The sequence below is a fragment of the Sciurus carolinensis genome, chromosome 8, assembly GCF_902686445.1.
Source record: "Sciurus carolinensis chromosome 8, mSciCar1.2, whole genome shotgun sequence".
In the NCBI taxonomy this organism is placed as follows: Eukaryota; Metazoa; Chordata; class Mammalia; order Rodentia; family Sciuridae; genus Sciurus; species Sciurus carolinensis.
In genome coordinates, this window is record NC_062220.1 from 112978650 (window position 1) to 112994436 (window position 15787).

Genomic DNA, 15787 nt, shown 5'->3' on the forward strand with positions numbered 1-15787 from the left:
GATAACACAAAAGTGCCTAAAGTGAGGCTACCAGAAGGAATCTAGCCAGTTTCTCCTGAAAACTCAAAGACTGAGGAGTGTCAAGTGTGATGTACCTTAAAAATGGCACCAGACAGGTGTCTGTATGGCAGTGAGGGCAGTTTTATTTGTATAAGGAGCCATTGGTTCTCTGTTAGTGTGTCCACCCAGCACAGTGAGACTAGTCCTTTTCTTAAATCCTATTGGAGATAAGAGGATTTAGGTCTGTGTTTTATTCAGTTTTCTCATTACTGTGACCAAAAGACTTAACACAAGCAATTAAAGGAGGAAAAGTTTATTTGAGGGGCTCACAGTTTCAGAGGCCTCAGTCCATAGATACCTGTGTCCATTCCTTGAGGCTTGAGGTAAGGCAGAACTTCAGAATAACATAACAGAGGAAAGCAGGTCAGGACCTGGCCACCAAGAAGCAGAGACTTCACTCTCCAGGGACAGAATATACACCCCTAACGCAGGCCCCCCATGACCCACTTCCTCAAGCCCCATCCTACCTGCCTTCTTTTACCACTCAGTTAATCCCTATCAGAGGATTACTTTACTAATTACAATTCTCATAACCCAGTCATTTCACCTCTAACAGTCTGGAAGAATTGAACCTGCTCTTCTGATTAGAGATAGCCAGGTATAGAAGAGAGTGAAGGGGCTTGAATGAAAGTCCACATAGTTGTGTGATGAAATCGCTCTCTGCCACAGCCAGCCTAGTCTCAGGCATCCCCCAGTCCCTACCCAATGCAATGGGAAACTCTACCTCCCCCAGATGAGGGGCTGAGTCTCCTTTTTTTGAGAAAACAACAAGCTCAGATAAAAGATTTACAGACATAGTTATTTGAAAGTTCCCATTAAAAAAATTAGCTAGCCATCTGTGATGGTTAATTATATGTATCAGCTTGGTTGAGCCATGGTACCCAGATATTTGGTCAAAAATTATTCTGGATATTTCGGTGAGGATAGTTTTGAATAAGTTCAACATTTAAATTGGTAGAGTATAGTAGATTGCCCTCCATAATGTGAGTGGGGAACTTCATCCAGTCAGTAGAAGGTTTAAATACAACCAAAGGCTGAACTTTGTTGCCAAGCAAGAAGATATCTTCCAGCAGACTGTATTCAGAATTCACTTCATCTACAACATCAGCCCTTTCTGGTTTTTTAGCAGACTTGCCTTTGGGTTTGAGTTACAACTCTTTTGAGTCTTTAGCCCTGTGGCAACCCCATCAAGACTCATGAATGGGGCTGGGGAGATAGCTCAGTCGGTAGAGTGCTTGCCTTGCAAGCACAAGGCCCTGGGTTCAATCCCCAGCACCGCCAAAAAAAAAAAAAAAAAAAGACTCATGAATGCATTGGTTACTTTCTCAAAAAGTCTCTTTCTCTGTGTAACATACCATATTGGTTCTGATGTTTTGTTTTGTTTTGTTTAGAACCCTGATTAAAACACTATCTACAACTCTAAAGTGATTTCTACTATTGAACAAATCCCTCTTGTGTGCAGAATATATTCAATACACTTTGTACTACCTCATGCAAAATATAGACAAACAGCCAAAGAATTTTCAGACATTTGAGGGAAGTCTCCAATCTGAAAGATTAGAGACCTAAACAAGTTGAAAAAAGAAACTCAGAACAGATAATCTAGGAAGAAAAAGAAAACATCACAGAAATCAAATTAATAATTAATGTCTTTAGGCAAATAAGAGAAGCAGTTGCATACAAAAAACATTTGAGGAGTAAGAAAGAACTCTTCAAATTAAAAATACAGTTCAGTTTAATTATGAAAATGTTTGGAAATCAGATATCTTAGAAATAAAACAGTGGAAAACTAAAATATAAGAAAATAACAAGATTAATTCAGGAGGCCCAACATCTGATTATTAGAACATCTGGTAAGGGAGAATACAAAATAGTAGGGAGGAAATTTTGAGATAATGTAGTAAAAGACTGTATTTTAGAACTAAAGGACATGAGTTGCCACATTGTAAAAAAGCTACAAAGTTGTGCAATAAATGGAAAAAAAAAATCCACGTTGTTGTGAAACTTAAAGAGATATGTTTAAAATTTCAGAGAGGAAAAAGGTCATGTACCAAGGTTGGGCATCAAAATGGCATTGGAATTCGCAACAGTTTATTGAAGCTAAAACATAAATGGAAATGCCTTCATGTACTGAGTAAAAATGATTTTCAGCATTGAGCTCTACCATGAAAATTTTCAATTAAATGTGGACTAGAACAAAGACAATTTTAAATATCCAGTCTCAAAAAATTTAATTCCCCTGCATCCTATCTCAGGAAACTACCAGAAGGGAGTTGACTGAAAAAAGAGATCCAGGAAAAAAGACCCTATATAAGAGAGAGGGAATGGAATCTCCATGAAGTTGGCAGGTGGATGTCCCAGTACAGTAGTTGTACACAATACCTAGAAAATAACTGATTAAGATTGGAATAAGAGATTGAAGAACTTTCTCCATGAGGGGGGGAAAAATCACAGCAGTTTTGACTATGTGGAAAATTACTTTGAGAGCTTTGTAAGCTGTTTGTGGGTGAGAAAAAACTTAGATGGTAATTCAAAGAAAACCAAGTAAATAAAAGAGTGAGAAAGTTACTAACTTTAGGAAAAACTAAAAGTTATAAGAAACTTAAGATATGTAATTTAGTATGTTCCTTCTCTTGGCAGCCAGAAATATTTACATAGTCTAGTCTATAAAGGGCACAGTGAATATGGATGCAACAAAAATGGGTGATAAAATAAAATTCTCATGGGATGATTTGAAGAAGGAAATCATCTCTTCATCTGCCTGTCACAGGGGAAACCCATAGATGAAGTCTAGAATTAGTAAGTCTATAACTATGCAGGCATTTTTAGAAATATTCATGAAATATGAAAGTACAGCTAAAACACAAACAAAACCATGCTTGTATCCTGGAGAAACACTGACTGTTGCTCTTTGAAATAAGCTTTCCAGACATTTTTTTAAAATTGTTTTTTGTAGTTGTAGGTGGACAGCATGCCTTTATTTTATTTATTTATTTATTTATTTTTTTGCAGCACTAATGATCATACCCAGTGCCTTACATGTGTGAGGCAAGCACTCTGCCACTGAGCTACAGCCCCAGCCCTTCCAAACATTTTTTGATATTTAAATCATTTGATTACATTATCTGTGTAAAATAGCTTTTAGATTACCAGTTAGTCTTTTAGAAATATATTGCATGACTTGTAGTTTGAAAAAAATCTAATCTCTAAATGTGTGTCAAGGAAAACACTTGAAGATTTTCTAATATGTAAATTAAAACTAAAAGTTTTTTACCTATGTGAAATTTAGAAACATTGATATTCCTTAAAATTACCTCTTTTGTGTTTAATAAAATTAATTTTTTATTAAAGAAATGAGATTTTCATTTTGTTTTATATAAGAAAGCATCATGTAGATTTTCTTTGGCTTTAGTAGAATAATAATAATAATCATAATTAGTACTTCATTTTATAGATATAAATGTAATTTATATTACCTCTGAATACTTGGGAGGCTGAGACAGGAGGTTGGCAAGTTTGAAACCTCAGCAATTTAGCAAGACCCTCAGCAACTTAAGCAAGACTTTGTTTCAAAACAAAAAATAAAAAGGACTGGGGACATAGCTCAGTGGTAAAGCTCATAGTATCCCTGGGTTCAGTCCCAGTATCAAAATAATTTATAATTTTATTATAATTATATAATTATAGTCTATAAGTAATAGTATAATAGTTATTATATAACATATAATTATTTTATTGTTTTGTTGTTGTTAGTGTTGTTGTTTTTGTTGTTGTTGTTGTTGTTATTATTATTATTATTATTTGCCTGCAGTGACAAAGCCCGTTAATAGATTTGGGAGAAGTGGGGTACTTAGCCTTTTAGGAGGCAAGAGCCACATGGGAAGAAATCAAGGATCAGTTTTTGGACAAAACAAAACAACAAAAACAAAATCCTTCATAGTCCTGGATTACTCTCCACTGCCGTATAGTGACTTCAAGATGGCAGTCTTAATGCATCAGAGTAAAGATAAAATATGTCTATTCTAACACTGATAAATTTTAGAGAGATTTAAAAAAGAGTTGAAATAAATGAAGGTTTGCTTAAGTCTTTAAAAAAAACCAGGTAATTGAATTAATTCTAATTTTATGTGTTCCTCAGTATTCCAGGTAAATGTATGCTTTATTATATTAACCATGATACAAAGGTTAAAAAAAATTTTCAGGAATATTGTTTTATTTTTTTTTTCTTGAAAGCCTGCAGCAAAGGTGGACCAAGAAACCTTAACAGAAATGGTGAAGCCTAGTATTGATTATGTGCGCCACAAAAAATTCCGATCTGGGAATTATCCCTCTTCATTAAGCAATGAAACAGATCGATTGGTCCACTGGTGCCATGGTGCCCCGGGCGTCATCCACATGCTCATGCAAGCGTATAAGGTCAGTACTTCAGTTGGTTTTATAAGCTTCCCCTGTGCAGGGATCCCATTCTCACCAAGTTTCAGTTTGATTTTGGTAAGCCCATTTGATTGCACACTAAAAGCCTTTTTGAATTAATGTTTTTACAGAATAAATAGAAAGCCTCTTTGTTTCACTATTTGCTGTCACTCTGGTCAGTGATGCAAGTGTTTACATTCGTGTGTAAAAGAAAATATCCTTGACAGGATAGCGATGGTTTTCTTTCTTACAAGCATGAGTATCCAGTAAGGCAATAGAAAGAACCAGTTATTTTTTTTTCTTCATATCATAGTATACTTTTGCTTCCAAAAGCACTTATTGCTAGATTATAATAATTATCTTCCAAGAGCTTTTAAAATTGTTACAAAATTATTCACAGGAGAATAGGGATGGTGCTCAAATTTTGAATATCTGGGAAAATAGGCAGTATCTTCACTGAATAATTTAGTAGGTTATAGACATATTTGGGCTCAGTGTTAAGAATACTATTGATTTTTGTCCTAGACTAAGATTTATCATGTAAGGAGAAAGAAAACAGGGCTTTTTATTTTTATTTTAATACAATCTTTATTTACAATAATTGATGTTGGACCTTATTGTTTATTTATCAACAAAAGTATACAAATATAACTACAATGATTGCTCTATTCAACACAACATTTTGGCAAGTTCTCTTTGTTTTGAAGAAATAGATGGAATTCATGGAGCAGAATTAGGTATTTCTACATGAAAATATCACAAACTGGTACCTGAATTCAATTTTATTTTCCCTTTATGACTAACTATAATAAATTCTTTAGAAAAATTGTGGTAACTTAACACCTTTTTTTTTTAACTTATAGTTTTATTAGGTTACATTTCTATCTTGGGTGCAAATCCTTACTAGGTATTTTTTCTCATTGTTTTTATTATTTTATTAATTTTTTTTATTTTTACAGATTGCATTTTGATTCATTGTACATAAATGAGGTACAACTTTTCACTTCTATAGTTGTACACAATGTAGATTCACACCATTCATGTAATCATACATATACATAGGGTAATACTGTCTGTCTCAGTCTACTATCTTTCCTTCCTCTACCCCCTCCCACCACATTTTCCTTAACACCATCCAAAGTTCCTCCATTCTTCTCTTGCCACCCCCTACTACCTTCCCCATTATGTATTGTCATCCACTTATCAGGGAAAACATTTGACCTTTGGTTTTTGGGGCTTGGTTTATTTCACTTAGCATGATATTCTCCAACTCCATCCATTTACCAGCAAATGCCATAATTTTATTCTTCTTTATGACTAATATTCCATTTTATATATATATATATATATATCACAGTTTCTTTATCCATTCATCAATTGAAGGGAATCTAGGTTGGTTCCACAATCTAGCTATTGTGAATTGAGCAGCTATGAACATTGATGTGGCTGCATCACTGTAGTATGCTGATTTTAAGTACTTTGGGTATAGGCCAAGGAGTGGGATAGCTAGGTCAAATGGTGGTTCCAATCCCAGGTTTTTTGAGGAACCTTCATACTGCTTTCCAGAGTGGCTGCACCAATTTGCAACTCCACCAACAATGTATGAGTGTGCATTTTCCCCCACATCCATGCCAACACCTATTATTGTTTGTGATCTTTATAATAGCCATTCTAATTATAGTTAGATGAAATCTTAGGGTGGTTTTAATTTGCATTTCTCTAATTACTAGAGATGATGAGCACTTTTTCATATATTTGCTGATCACTTGTATATTTTCTGTGAAGTGTCTGCCCAGTTCCTGAGCCCATTTATTTATTGGGTTCCTTGTATTTTTGGTGTAAAGTTTTGTAAGTTCTTCATAAATTTTGGAAATTAGTGCTCTGTAGGAAATGTGTGTGGAAAAGATTTTCTCCCACTCTGTAGGCTATCTTTTCACATTATTGATTATTTCCTTTGCTGAGAAAAAAACTATTTAGTTTGAATCCATGCCATTTATTGATCCTTGTTTTTATTTCTTGTGCTATGGGGGACTTGTTAAAGGAAATCTGGTCCTAAACCAACCTGATGAAGATTCAGCCCTACTTTTTCTTCTTTTTGGTGAAGGGTCTCAGGTCTAATTCCTAGATCCTTGATCCAATTTGAGTTGAATTTTGTATAAGGTGAGATAGGGGTTTAATCTCATTTGATTTCATATGGATCTCCAGTTTTCCCAGCACCATTTGTTGAAGAGGCTATCTTTTTTTCCACTGTATGTATTTGGCACCTTTGTCTAGTATGAGATAGCTGTACTTATGTGGGTTGTCTCTGTGTCTTCTCTTCTGTACCATTGGTCATCCTGTTTACTTTGGTATCAATACCATGCCATTTTTGTTACTATTGCTCTATAGTAGAGTTTAAGGTCTGGTATTGTGATCACCACATTACTCTTCCTGCCCAGGATTGCTTTGGCTATTCTGGGTCTTTTTTTCTTCCAGATGAATTTCATGATTGCTTTCTCTATTTCTATGAGGAATGTCATTGGGCTTTTAATTGGAATTGTGTTAAATCTGTATAGAAACTTTGGAAATATGACCATTTTGATAATATTAATTCTCCCTATTCAAGAACACGGGAGATCATTCCATCTTCTAAGATCTTCTTCAGTTTGTTTCTCTAATGTTCTGTAGTTTTCATTGTAGAGATCTTTCACCTCTTTTGTTAGATTTATTCCTAAGTATTTTATTTCTTTTGAGGCTGTTGTGAACGGATATGTTTTCCTCATTTCCCTTTCAAATGATTCATTGTTTATGAATAAAAATGCATTAGATTTATGTGTGTTGATTTTATATCCTGCTATTCTGCTGAATTCATTTATTACATCTAAAAGTTTTCTGGTGGAGTATTTTGGATCTTCTAAATATACAATCAATCATCGACAAATAGTGACAGCTTGAGTTCTTCTTTTCCTATTCATATCCCTTTAATTTCTTTGGTCTGTCTTAATTGCTCTGGCTAGTATTTCAAGCACAATGTTAAATAGAAGGGGTGAAAAGGGCATCCCTGTCTTGTTCTGGTTTTTAAAGGGAATGCTTTCATTTTTCTCCATTAAAAATGATGTTGGTCGTGCACTTAGCATAAATAGCCTTTCCGATATTCAGGTATGTTCCTACTATTCCTATTTTTTCTAGTGTTTTGAGCATGAAGGGGTGTTGTATTTCCTCAAATGCTTTCTCTGCATCTATTGAAATAATCATAATTCTTAACCTTAAGTCTATTGATGTGATGAATTACACTTATTGATTTCTGGATATTGAACCAACCTTGCATCCCTGGGATGAACCCCACTTAATTGTGGTACACTATGTTCTTAATATGTCTTTGTATGTAATTTGCCAGAATTTTGTTAAAGTTTTTTGCATCTATATTCATCAGGGATATTGGTCTAAAGTTCTCTTTCCTTGATGTGTCTTTGTCTGGTTTTGGCATCAGAGTAATACTAGCTTCATAGAATGAATTTGAAAGAGTTCCCTCCTTTTCTGTTTCATGAAATACTTTGAGGAGTATTGGTATAAGTTCTTTGTAGGTCTTGTAGAACTCAGCTGAGAATGTGATCCTGGTCTTTTCTTGGTTGGTAGGCTTTTAATGGCTTCTTCTATTTCATTACTTGAAATTGATCTCTTTAAATTATGTATGTCCTCCTGGTTCAGTCTGTAACCATCTTATGTCTCTAGATATTTGTTGATGTCTTGGAAATTTTCTGTTTTTTTGGAGTATAGATTTTCAAAGTAGCTTCTAATTATGTTATGTATTTCAGTGGTATCTGTCATGATCTTTCCTTTTTCATCACAAATTTTAATAATTTGAGTTTTCTCTCTCCTCTTTGTTAGTGTGGCTAAGTGTTTATCAATTTTGTTTACTTTTTCAAAGAATCAACTTTTTGTCAATTTTTTGAATTGTTTCTTTTGTTTCAATTTCATTGATTTCAACTCTGTTTTTTATTATTTCCTGTCTTCTATTTTGAGTTGTTCTGTTCTTTTTCTGGGGCTTTGAGATGTAATGTTAGGTCATTTAGTTGTTGAATTTTTATTCTTTTAATGTTTGAGCTCAATGCAATGAGCTTTCCTCTTAGTACTGCTTTCATAGTGTCCCAGAGATTTTGACATGTTGTATCATCATTCTCATTTACCTCTAAGAATTTTTTTATCTCCTCCCTGATGTTTTCTGTTATCTATGCTTCATTCAGTAGCATATTATTTAGTCTCCAGGTGTTGGAGTAGTTTCTGCTTTTTATTTTGTCATTGATTTCTATTTCATTCCATTATAATCTGATAGAATACAAGGTAGAATCTCTGTTTTTTTTTGCATTTACTAAGGGCTGCTTTGTGGCATAACATATGGTCTATTTTAGAGAAGGATCCATGTACTGCTGAAGAGAAAGTGTATTCACTTGTTGATGGATCGAATATTCAATATATGTCTGTTAAGTCTAAGTTATTGATTCTGTTATTGAGTTCTATGGTTTCTTTGTTCAGTTTTTGTTTGGAAGATCTATCCAGTGGTGACAGCGGTGTGTTAAAGTCATCCAAATTATTGTGTTGTGGTTTATTTGATTCCTGGAATTGAGAAGGATTTGTTTGATGTACATGGATACACTATTGTTTGTTTGGGGCATAAATATTTACGATCATTATGTCTTCCTGATTTATGTTTCCCTTAAGCAGTATGAAATGTCCTTCTTTATCCCTTCAGACTAACTCTGACTTGAAGCCCATATTATCTGTTATAAGGATAGAAACCCCTGCCTTTTACTGAGTCCATGTGTGTTGACTGTTTTTTCCCATCCTTTCACCTTTAGTCTGTGGATGTCTTTTTCTATGAGATGAGCCTCTTGAAGGCAGCATATTGTTGGGTCTTTCTTTTTCATCCAGTCTGCCAGTCTGTGCCTTTTGATTGATGAGTTTAAGCCATTAACATGCAGAGTTATTACTGAGATATGATTTGTATTCCCAGTCATTTGGGCTTATTTTTGGTTTTTAACTTGTCTTGATTACTCCTTTGATTGACTTTTCCTTTAGGGTAATTCCTCCCTTTGCTGACTTACATTGTTGTTTTTCATTTCCTCCTCATGGAATATTTTGTTGAAAATATTCTGTAGTACAGGCTTTCTATTTGTAAATTCTTTTAACTTTTGTTTATCATGGAAGGATTTTATTTTATCTTCAAATCTGAGTGTTATTTTTGCTGGGTATAAGATTCTTGGTTGGCAACCATGTTCTTTCAGAACTTGAAATATGTTGTTTCTGGCCCTTCTAGCTTTTAGGATCTGGGCTGAGAAATCTGCTGTTATCCATATTGGTTTCCCCTTATATGTAATCTGATGGTTTTCTCTCACAGCTTTTAAAATCCTATCTTTATTTTGTATGTTAGGCATTTTCATTATAATGTGCCTTGGTGTAGATCTGTTGTAATTTTGTACATTTGGTGTCCTGTTGGCCTCTTGTATTTGATTTTCCATTTCATTCTTCATGTTTGGGAAATTTTCTGATATTATTTCACTAAATAGGTTGTTCATTCTTTTGGTTTGTATCTCTGTGCCTTCTTCAATCCCAATAATTCTTAAATTTGGTCTTTTCATGGTATCCCACAGTTCTTAGAGGTTCCATTCATGATTTCTCACCATCTTCTCTGTTTGGTCAACTTTATTTTCACAATTAAATGTTTTGTATTCATTGTCTGAGATTTTGTCTTCCAAGTGATCTATTCTCTTGGTGATGCTTTCCTTTGAGTTTTTTATTTGGTTTATTGTTTCCTTTATTTCAAGGCTTTGTTTGTTTTTGTTGTTTTTTTTTTTTTCAGAATCTCTTATCTCTTTGTTGAAATGATCTTTTTGCTTCCTGCAGTTACTCTTTCAACTGCTTATTGGAGTGATCATTCATTGTGTGTATTTGTTCTCTTATCTCATCCTTTGCTTCATGAATCATTTTAATTAAGTATATTCTGAACTCCAGACATTTCTTCTACTATGCTGTCATTGGGTTCTATTAGTATAGAATCTTGATTTGTTTGGAACACTTTCTACCCCTGTTTTTTCATGTTGTTCATGTATCTTTCCCTCTAGCAGTGCAGATCTGGGGTATTGCAGTTTCCCCCCTATAGGCTTATAGTGACCTTACAGGTTTCCAAAACCTCTTCTTTAAGGAGAAGATCAATATTAGCAGCACCCAGTATAGACAATATGTAACCCTAAACCAAATAGCCCCTATGAAGACATTAACAATATTGTCATAAAAAACAGAGAGGATGAGTTCAATTATTATCTACAGTATCAGAAATAGATTTGCAATGAGGTCTGCAATTTCTAAAGGAGGACAAAGAGAATGAGGAGGGGTATAGGATGTAACTGTTAATGGGATAAGAAAAGAATATACAGAAGTTCTAGATCCTAGGAAGAGTGAAGTGTAATCAAAAGAAGTTGGTTGTTAGCATGAGAAAAGGGAGAAAGATACTCTGAGAAAACAGGTATACAAAAGGAAAATTGAGCAAAAAAAATAAAAACAAAATTTTTCAAAACAAAAAAAACAAATCTACACTATAATAATCATATACTATTCAAACCTCCCAGTCTTCAGTAGCCTGATGCATGAGAGGTACCTGACAATGAGCTTCCAGTCTCCCAGCCTCCCAGCAGGCATCTCAGGATGGGATTTGCCCCACCTAAAGATGGCAACTTCCGCTTCCAGAATAATCCAAGATAGCCACACTGGCTTCCAAATGTGTTGGCAAATGGGGAGCTGCAGCTTGGGGGATGGGCACTGAGTCCATGCAGTTGGTCGGGCCAGGGGTCCTAGAAGTGGGGCGCAGTCGGTTGAGCCAGGGGTTTCTGAAGGTAGGGCGTGGTCACTCGGGCCGGGGTTCCTGCAGGTCCTGGCTGTTGTCCCAGCTGTTGTCCCAGCCACATGTAACCAAACCTGTGTGCACTGTGACAGTGGACTTCAGGCATCAGCAGGCAGCTGGCAATCTGCTGGCCATGTGGATGATCTGTAGGCTATCAGTGGATGATTGGCAGTTGGACCTTGGTTGGTATGTGATGGGTAGGCTAAAGGCAGGCAGTGGGCAGGCAAGAGGCAGGCAAATGGGCAAATGGCAGATGGCATATGATAGGTGGCAGTCAGTGAGCAATCTGCACTCAAAAAATAGTCGATAGGCTGGCAGACTGCAGGCAATCGAGGTGGACAAAAGGGGTAAACAGCAGGGAATCGATAATCAGCAAAGACTGCAATGTTACAGAGAAACAGATTTTCCTCGGGTTTCCTGCTTGAAACCGAAGTTATGGAGCAACAAAGAACACAGCTTCCCTCTAGTGTGCCATCTTGGATCTCTCCTAACTTAATTTTTATGATAGGGGATAATTTCTCAGAATTTTTTTAGTTCTCCTTCAAGAATAAGACTAAAAATTTTCAAATAGTATAAAAAATATGAACATTCAGAAATGGGTCAGTTATTGTATTTGTTGAGAGCATAGCACAATACTCTTCAAAAATCTGGAGAACTTGGGGCTGGGGTTGTGGCTCAGTGGTAGAGCACTTTCCTGGGATGTGTGAGGCACTGGGTTCTATTCTCAGCACCACATATAAATAAATTAATAAAATTAAGATCCATTGACACTAAAAATATATATAAAAAAATCAGGAGAACTTAATGATTCATCTTAACATTATCCTAGCTTTTAAATTAAAACATAATTCTGTTCAAATCACTGCCTCTTCTTTTTTGTATGTTAGAGTAATTATAATATCAATGATATGATGATATATGTTAATATAAAATTTAAACAGTAAAGGTGTGAGCATAATATTGACAGTACAAACATGGATCCTTTATTATTCATATCGGATGTAAGACTGCTGGAATTCAAAGTTTCTATTTTTCAAACTCCTCTTCCCCTTTCACCTTTAAGATTAGCTTTTGTAGTCTAGTCCTCCTGGTGACTAATAATCCCTGCTGTGGGACTGCTTTCCTCTCTGCTTCAGCAATTGAGACTTGTGGATGACAAGCAGGTGGTGATCAGCTACCAGGATTTCCTCTGGGGACCTCCATCCTGGGCAGTTCCATTTCTATTAGCTGTGTGCACCGTTGCCACCATCTGTTTCCACTGCTGCTGATCACTCCAGGAGCAAGCGCCTCAGTTTTCTGCTGTCTGTAGCCCACTAATGACTCAGACCAGCTGCACTCTGCAGGAACTGTGCTCAGAATTCCATTTGAACATCTTCTCCTGTCCTGCCATTCCTAAACAGAGATTCCTCTCATAAGATACAAAGGTTACATACTTAATCATTTGAAATTCATTCTACTACATTAAAATTCTGTTTATTCTCTTTTTGAGTTATGAGAATTCTTCATTAAATTCTGATTAAAGTTCTTTTGTAAGTAATATATTTTACAAATGGTTTCTCCCAATCTGTAGTTCTCCTAATCATGTTTGTGTTAGTCAACTTGCATCATTGTAACCAAAGTACCTGACAAGAACAACATAGAGGAGGAAAAGTTTATTTTAGGCTCATGGTTTCAGAGGTTCAGACCATGATAGGTCAGACACCATCTCTCTGGGCCTGAGGTGAGGCAGAGGCAGAACTAATGGTGGAAGGGAGTGGTGGAGGAAAGCAGCTCAACTGTGGCAGTCAGGAAACAGAAAGCAGGATGAGGGGTGGGGAGCTCCAAGCTCACCTGTGAGGAACCCCAACAAGATATAATCCTCTAGGGGATGCCCTAGTGTCCTACTTCCTCCAGCCCTGCCCTGCCTGCCTACAGTTTTGACCCAGTAGTTCATTCAGATTATTAATTCCTCAAATGGATTAATCCACTGATGAGGTTATAGCTCTTATAATCAAATCATTTCTCCTCTGAGTATTCCTGCATTACCTAGCATGAGATTTTTGGGGATCAGTTGATTAATAGTGTTTTTAATTTCAATAAATTTTATCACTCTTTTATGGTAATTTGTTGTCTAAAAACCGTGCCTGCCCTCAAGTTGTACAAATAGTATTCTCCTAGAAACTTTTTGGTTTTAGACATTTACATTTAGACCTATCTCAAGTTCTGTTTATTAACATTATGAAAGGAATGGGGTGTTTTCTTTTGACCTTAAGGATTGTTCCTGCACTTTGTTGAAGACTTTAATTTCTCCCATTTGATTCATTGGGCGCCTTTATAAAAATATCAACTGATCTGATAAGTATGAACTTCTTTTTATTTTAAATTTCATTTTGTTATTTTGACTTGTGTTTATGATACTATTTTATGATAAAGCTGTTTTACTTTAAGTTTTGAGTCTGATAACTTAAAACCTCCAATTTTGTTGTTGTTTTTTTTTTTTTTTCAAAACCAATTTGAATATTCTAGGTCTGTTTTTATTCCACTAAAAATTTTGGAGTCAGCTTGTCAACTTCTCAGAAAAGAAGTATATTAGTATTATGAGTGAGAGTGCATTGACTCTATAGATCTATTTGGGTAGAAGTGACATTTTAATAATACTGATTTCCTATTCACAAATATTTATTCTCTCTCCATTTATTTATATTTTCTTTAATGTCTGTAACAGTGTTTTATAGCTTTTTGAAGTACAGATCTTGTACATATTTTGTTAAACTTATTCCTATTTCATTTGTTTACATTTTTAATCATTCATTTCTTACATATAGAAATAGAATTGATTTTTGTACATTGACTATATTCTGTATTGCTAAATTCACATAGTAATTTTAGTAACTCTATAATTTCTTGGGATTGTCTATATATACATATCTATGAATAAAGACAGTTTTACTTCCTTCCGATTTATGCTTTTTATTTCCTTTGTTGCATTGTTTAGGATCTATAACACAATATTAACTAGAAAGATTCTGTCACAGAGAAAAAATTAAATATTTCATCATCAGATGTACTTTAACTGTTTTTCTTAAATGTTCTTTATCAGACTGAGGATGTTTTCTTCTTTTATTGTTTATCATGATTGGATGTTGAATTTTCTTTTTTCTTTCCTCTTTAGTTATTCAAGTGCTTTTATAGTTGTCCTCCATTTATTTTCTTAGTGTACTGGTTTATGTTGACTGCTTTTTTAAAGTTAAGCCAATATGTGTTCTTATTGCAAACCCCACTTGACCATGATTCTTACTCTTTTAAGAGGTTTAGATTTAGTTTTCTAATATTTTGTTACATATTTTTATGTCTCTGTTAGTCTGTAATGTTCTTTTCCTATAACATTTTGTTTGGTTTTGATATTTGGTCATATAAATTAATTGCACAGTGTTTCCTCCTTTTATCTTCAGAAAGACTTTGTGTAAAATTCTCACTTATATATTTGTGGCATAATTTTTATTATAAATTGTTTATTTAATAGAATTCATTTTGTGTCAGTTTTAATTTTTTTAATATATTTTCTCATTTATCTAATTTACTGGCACAATATTGTTCTTAAAAGTCCCTTATTATTTTTTTTTTTTTTTTTTTTACGTTTACATAGGGTAATGATGTTTATTTTATTTTTCCCCTCCCCCCACCCCTCCCACCCCTCTTTTCCCTCTACACAGTCCTTCTTTCCTTCATTCTTACCGCTCTCCTTAGCCTAACTCTAAACCTAACCCTAAACCTAATGCTAGCCCCTCCCACCCCCCATTATATGTCCTCATCCGCTTATCAGCGAGATCATTCGTCCTTTAGTTTTTTGAGATTGGCTTATCTCACTTAGCATGATATTCTCCAATTTCGACCATTTGCCTACAAATGCCATAATTTTATCATTCTTCATTGCGGAGTAATATTCCATTGTATAAATATGCCACAGTTTCTTTATCCATTCATCAACTGAAGGGCATCTAGGTTGGTTCCACAATCTGGCTATGGTGAATTGAGCAGCAGTGAACATTGATATGGCTGTATCTCTGTAGTATGCTGATTTTAAGTCCTTTGGGTATAGGCCAAGGAGTGGGATAGCTGGGTCAAATGGCGTTTCCATTCCAAGCTTTCTGAGGAATCTCCACACTGCTTCCAGAGTGGCTGCACTAATTTGCAACCCCACCAGCAATGTATGAGTGTTCCTTTTTCACCACATCCTCGCCAACACCTATTGTTGCTTGTATTCTTGATAATCGCCATTCTAATTGGGGTGAGATGAAATCTTAGGGTAGTTTTGATTTGCATTTCCCTTATTACTAGGGATGTTGAACATTTTTTCATATATCTGTTGATTACTTGTACATCTTCTTCTGTGAAGTGTCTGTTCATTTCCTTAGCCCATTTGTTGATTGGATTATTTGTATTCTTCATGTAGAGTTTTTT

General features: G+C 35.0%; 1 protein-coding gene across 1 annotated transcript in view; it reads left to right on the forward strand.

Annotated features, from left to right (window-relative positions):
* The window catches only part of Lancl2 (LanC like glutathione S-transferase 2), a 65152-nt gene that overhangs the window by 31232 nt on the left and 18133 nt on the right, over positions 1–15787 (forward strand). Inside the window, exon 6 of the mRNA XM_047562687.1 lies at positions 4294–4476. Coding sequence (XP_047418643.1) covers positions 4294–4476 — 183 coding nt within the window. The remainder of the gene's footprint in view (positions 1–4293; positions 4477–15787) is intronic.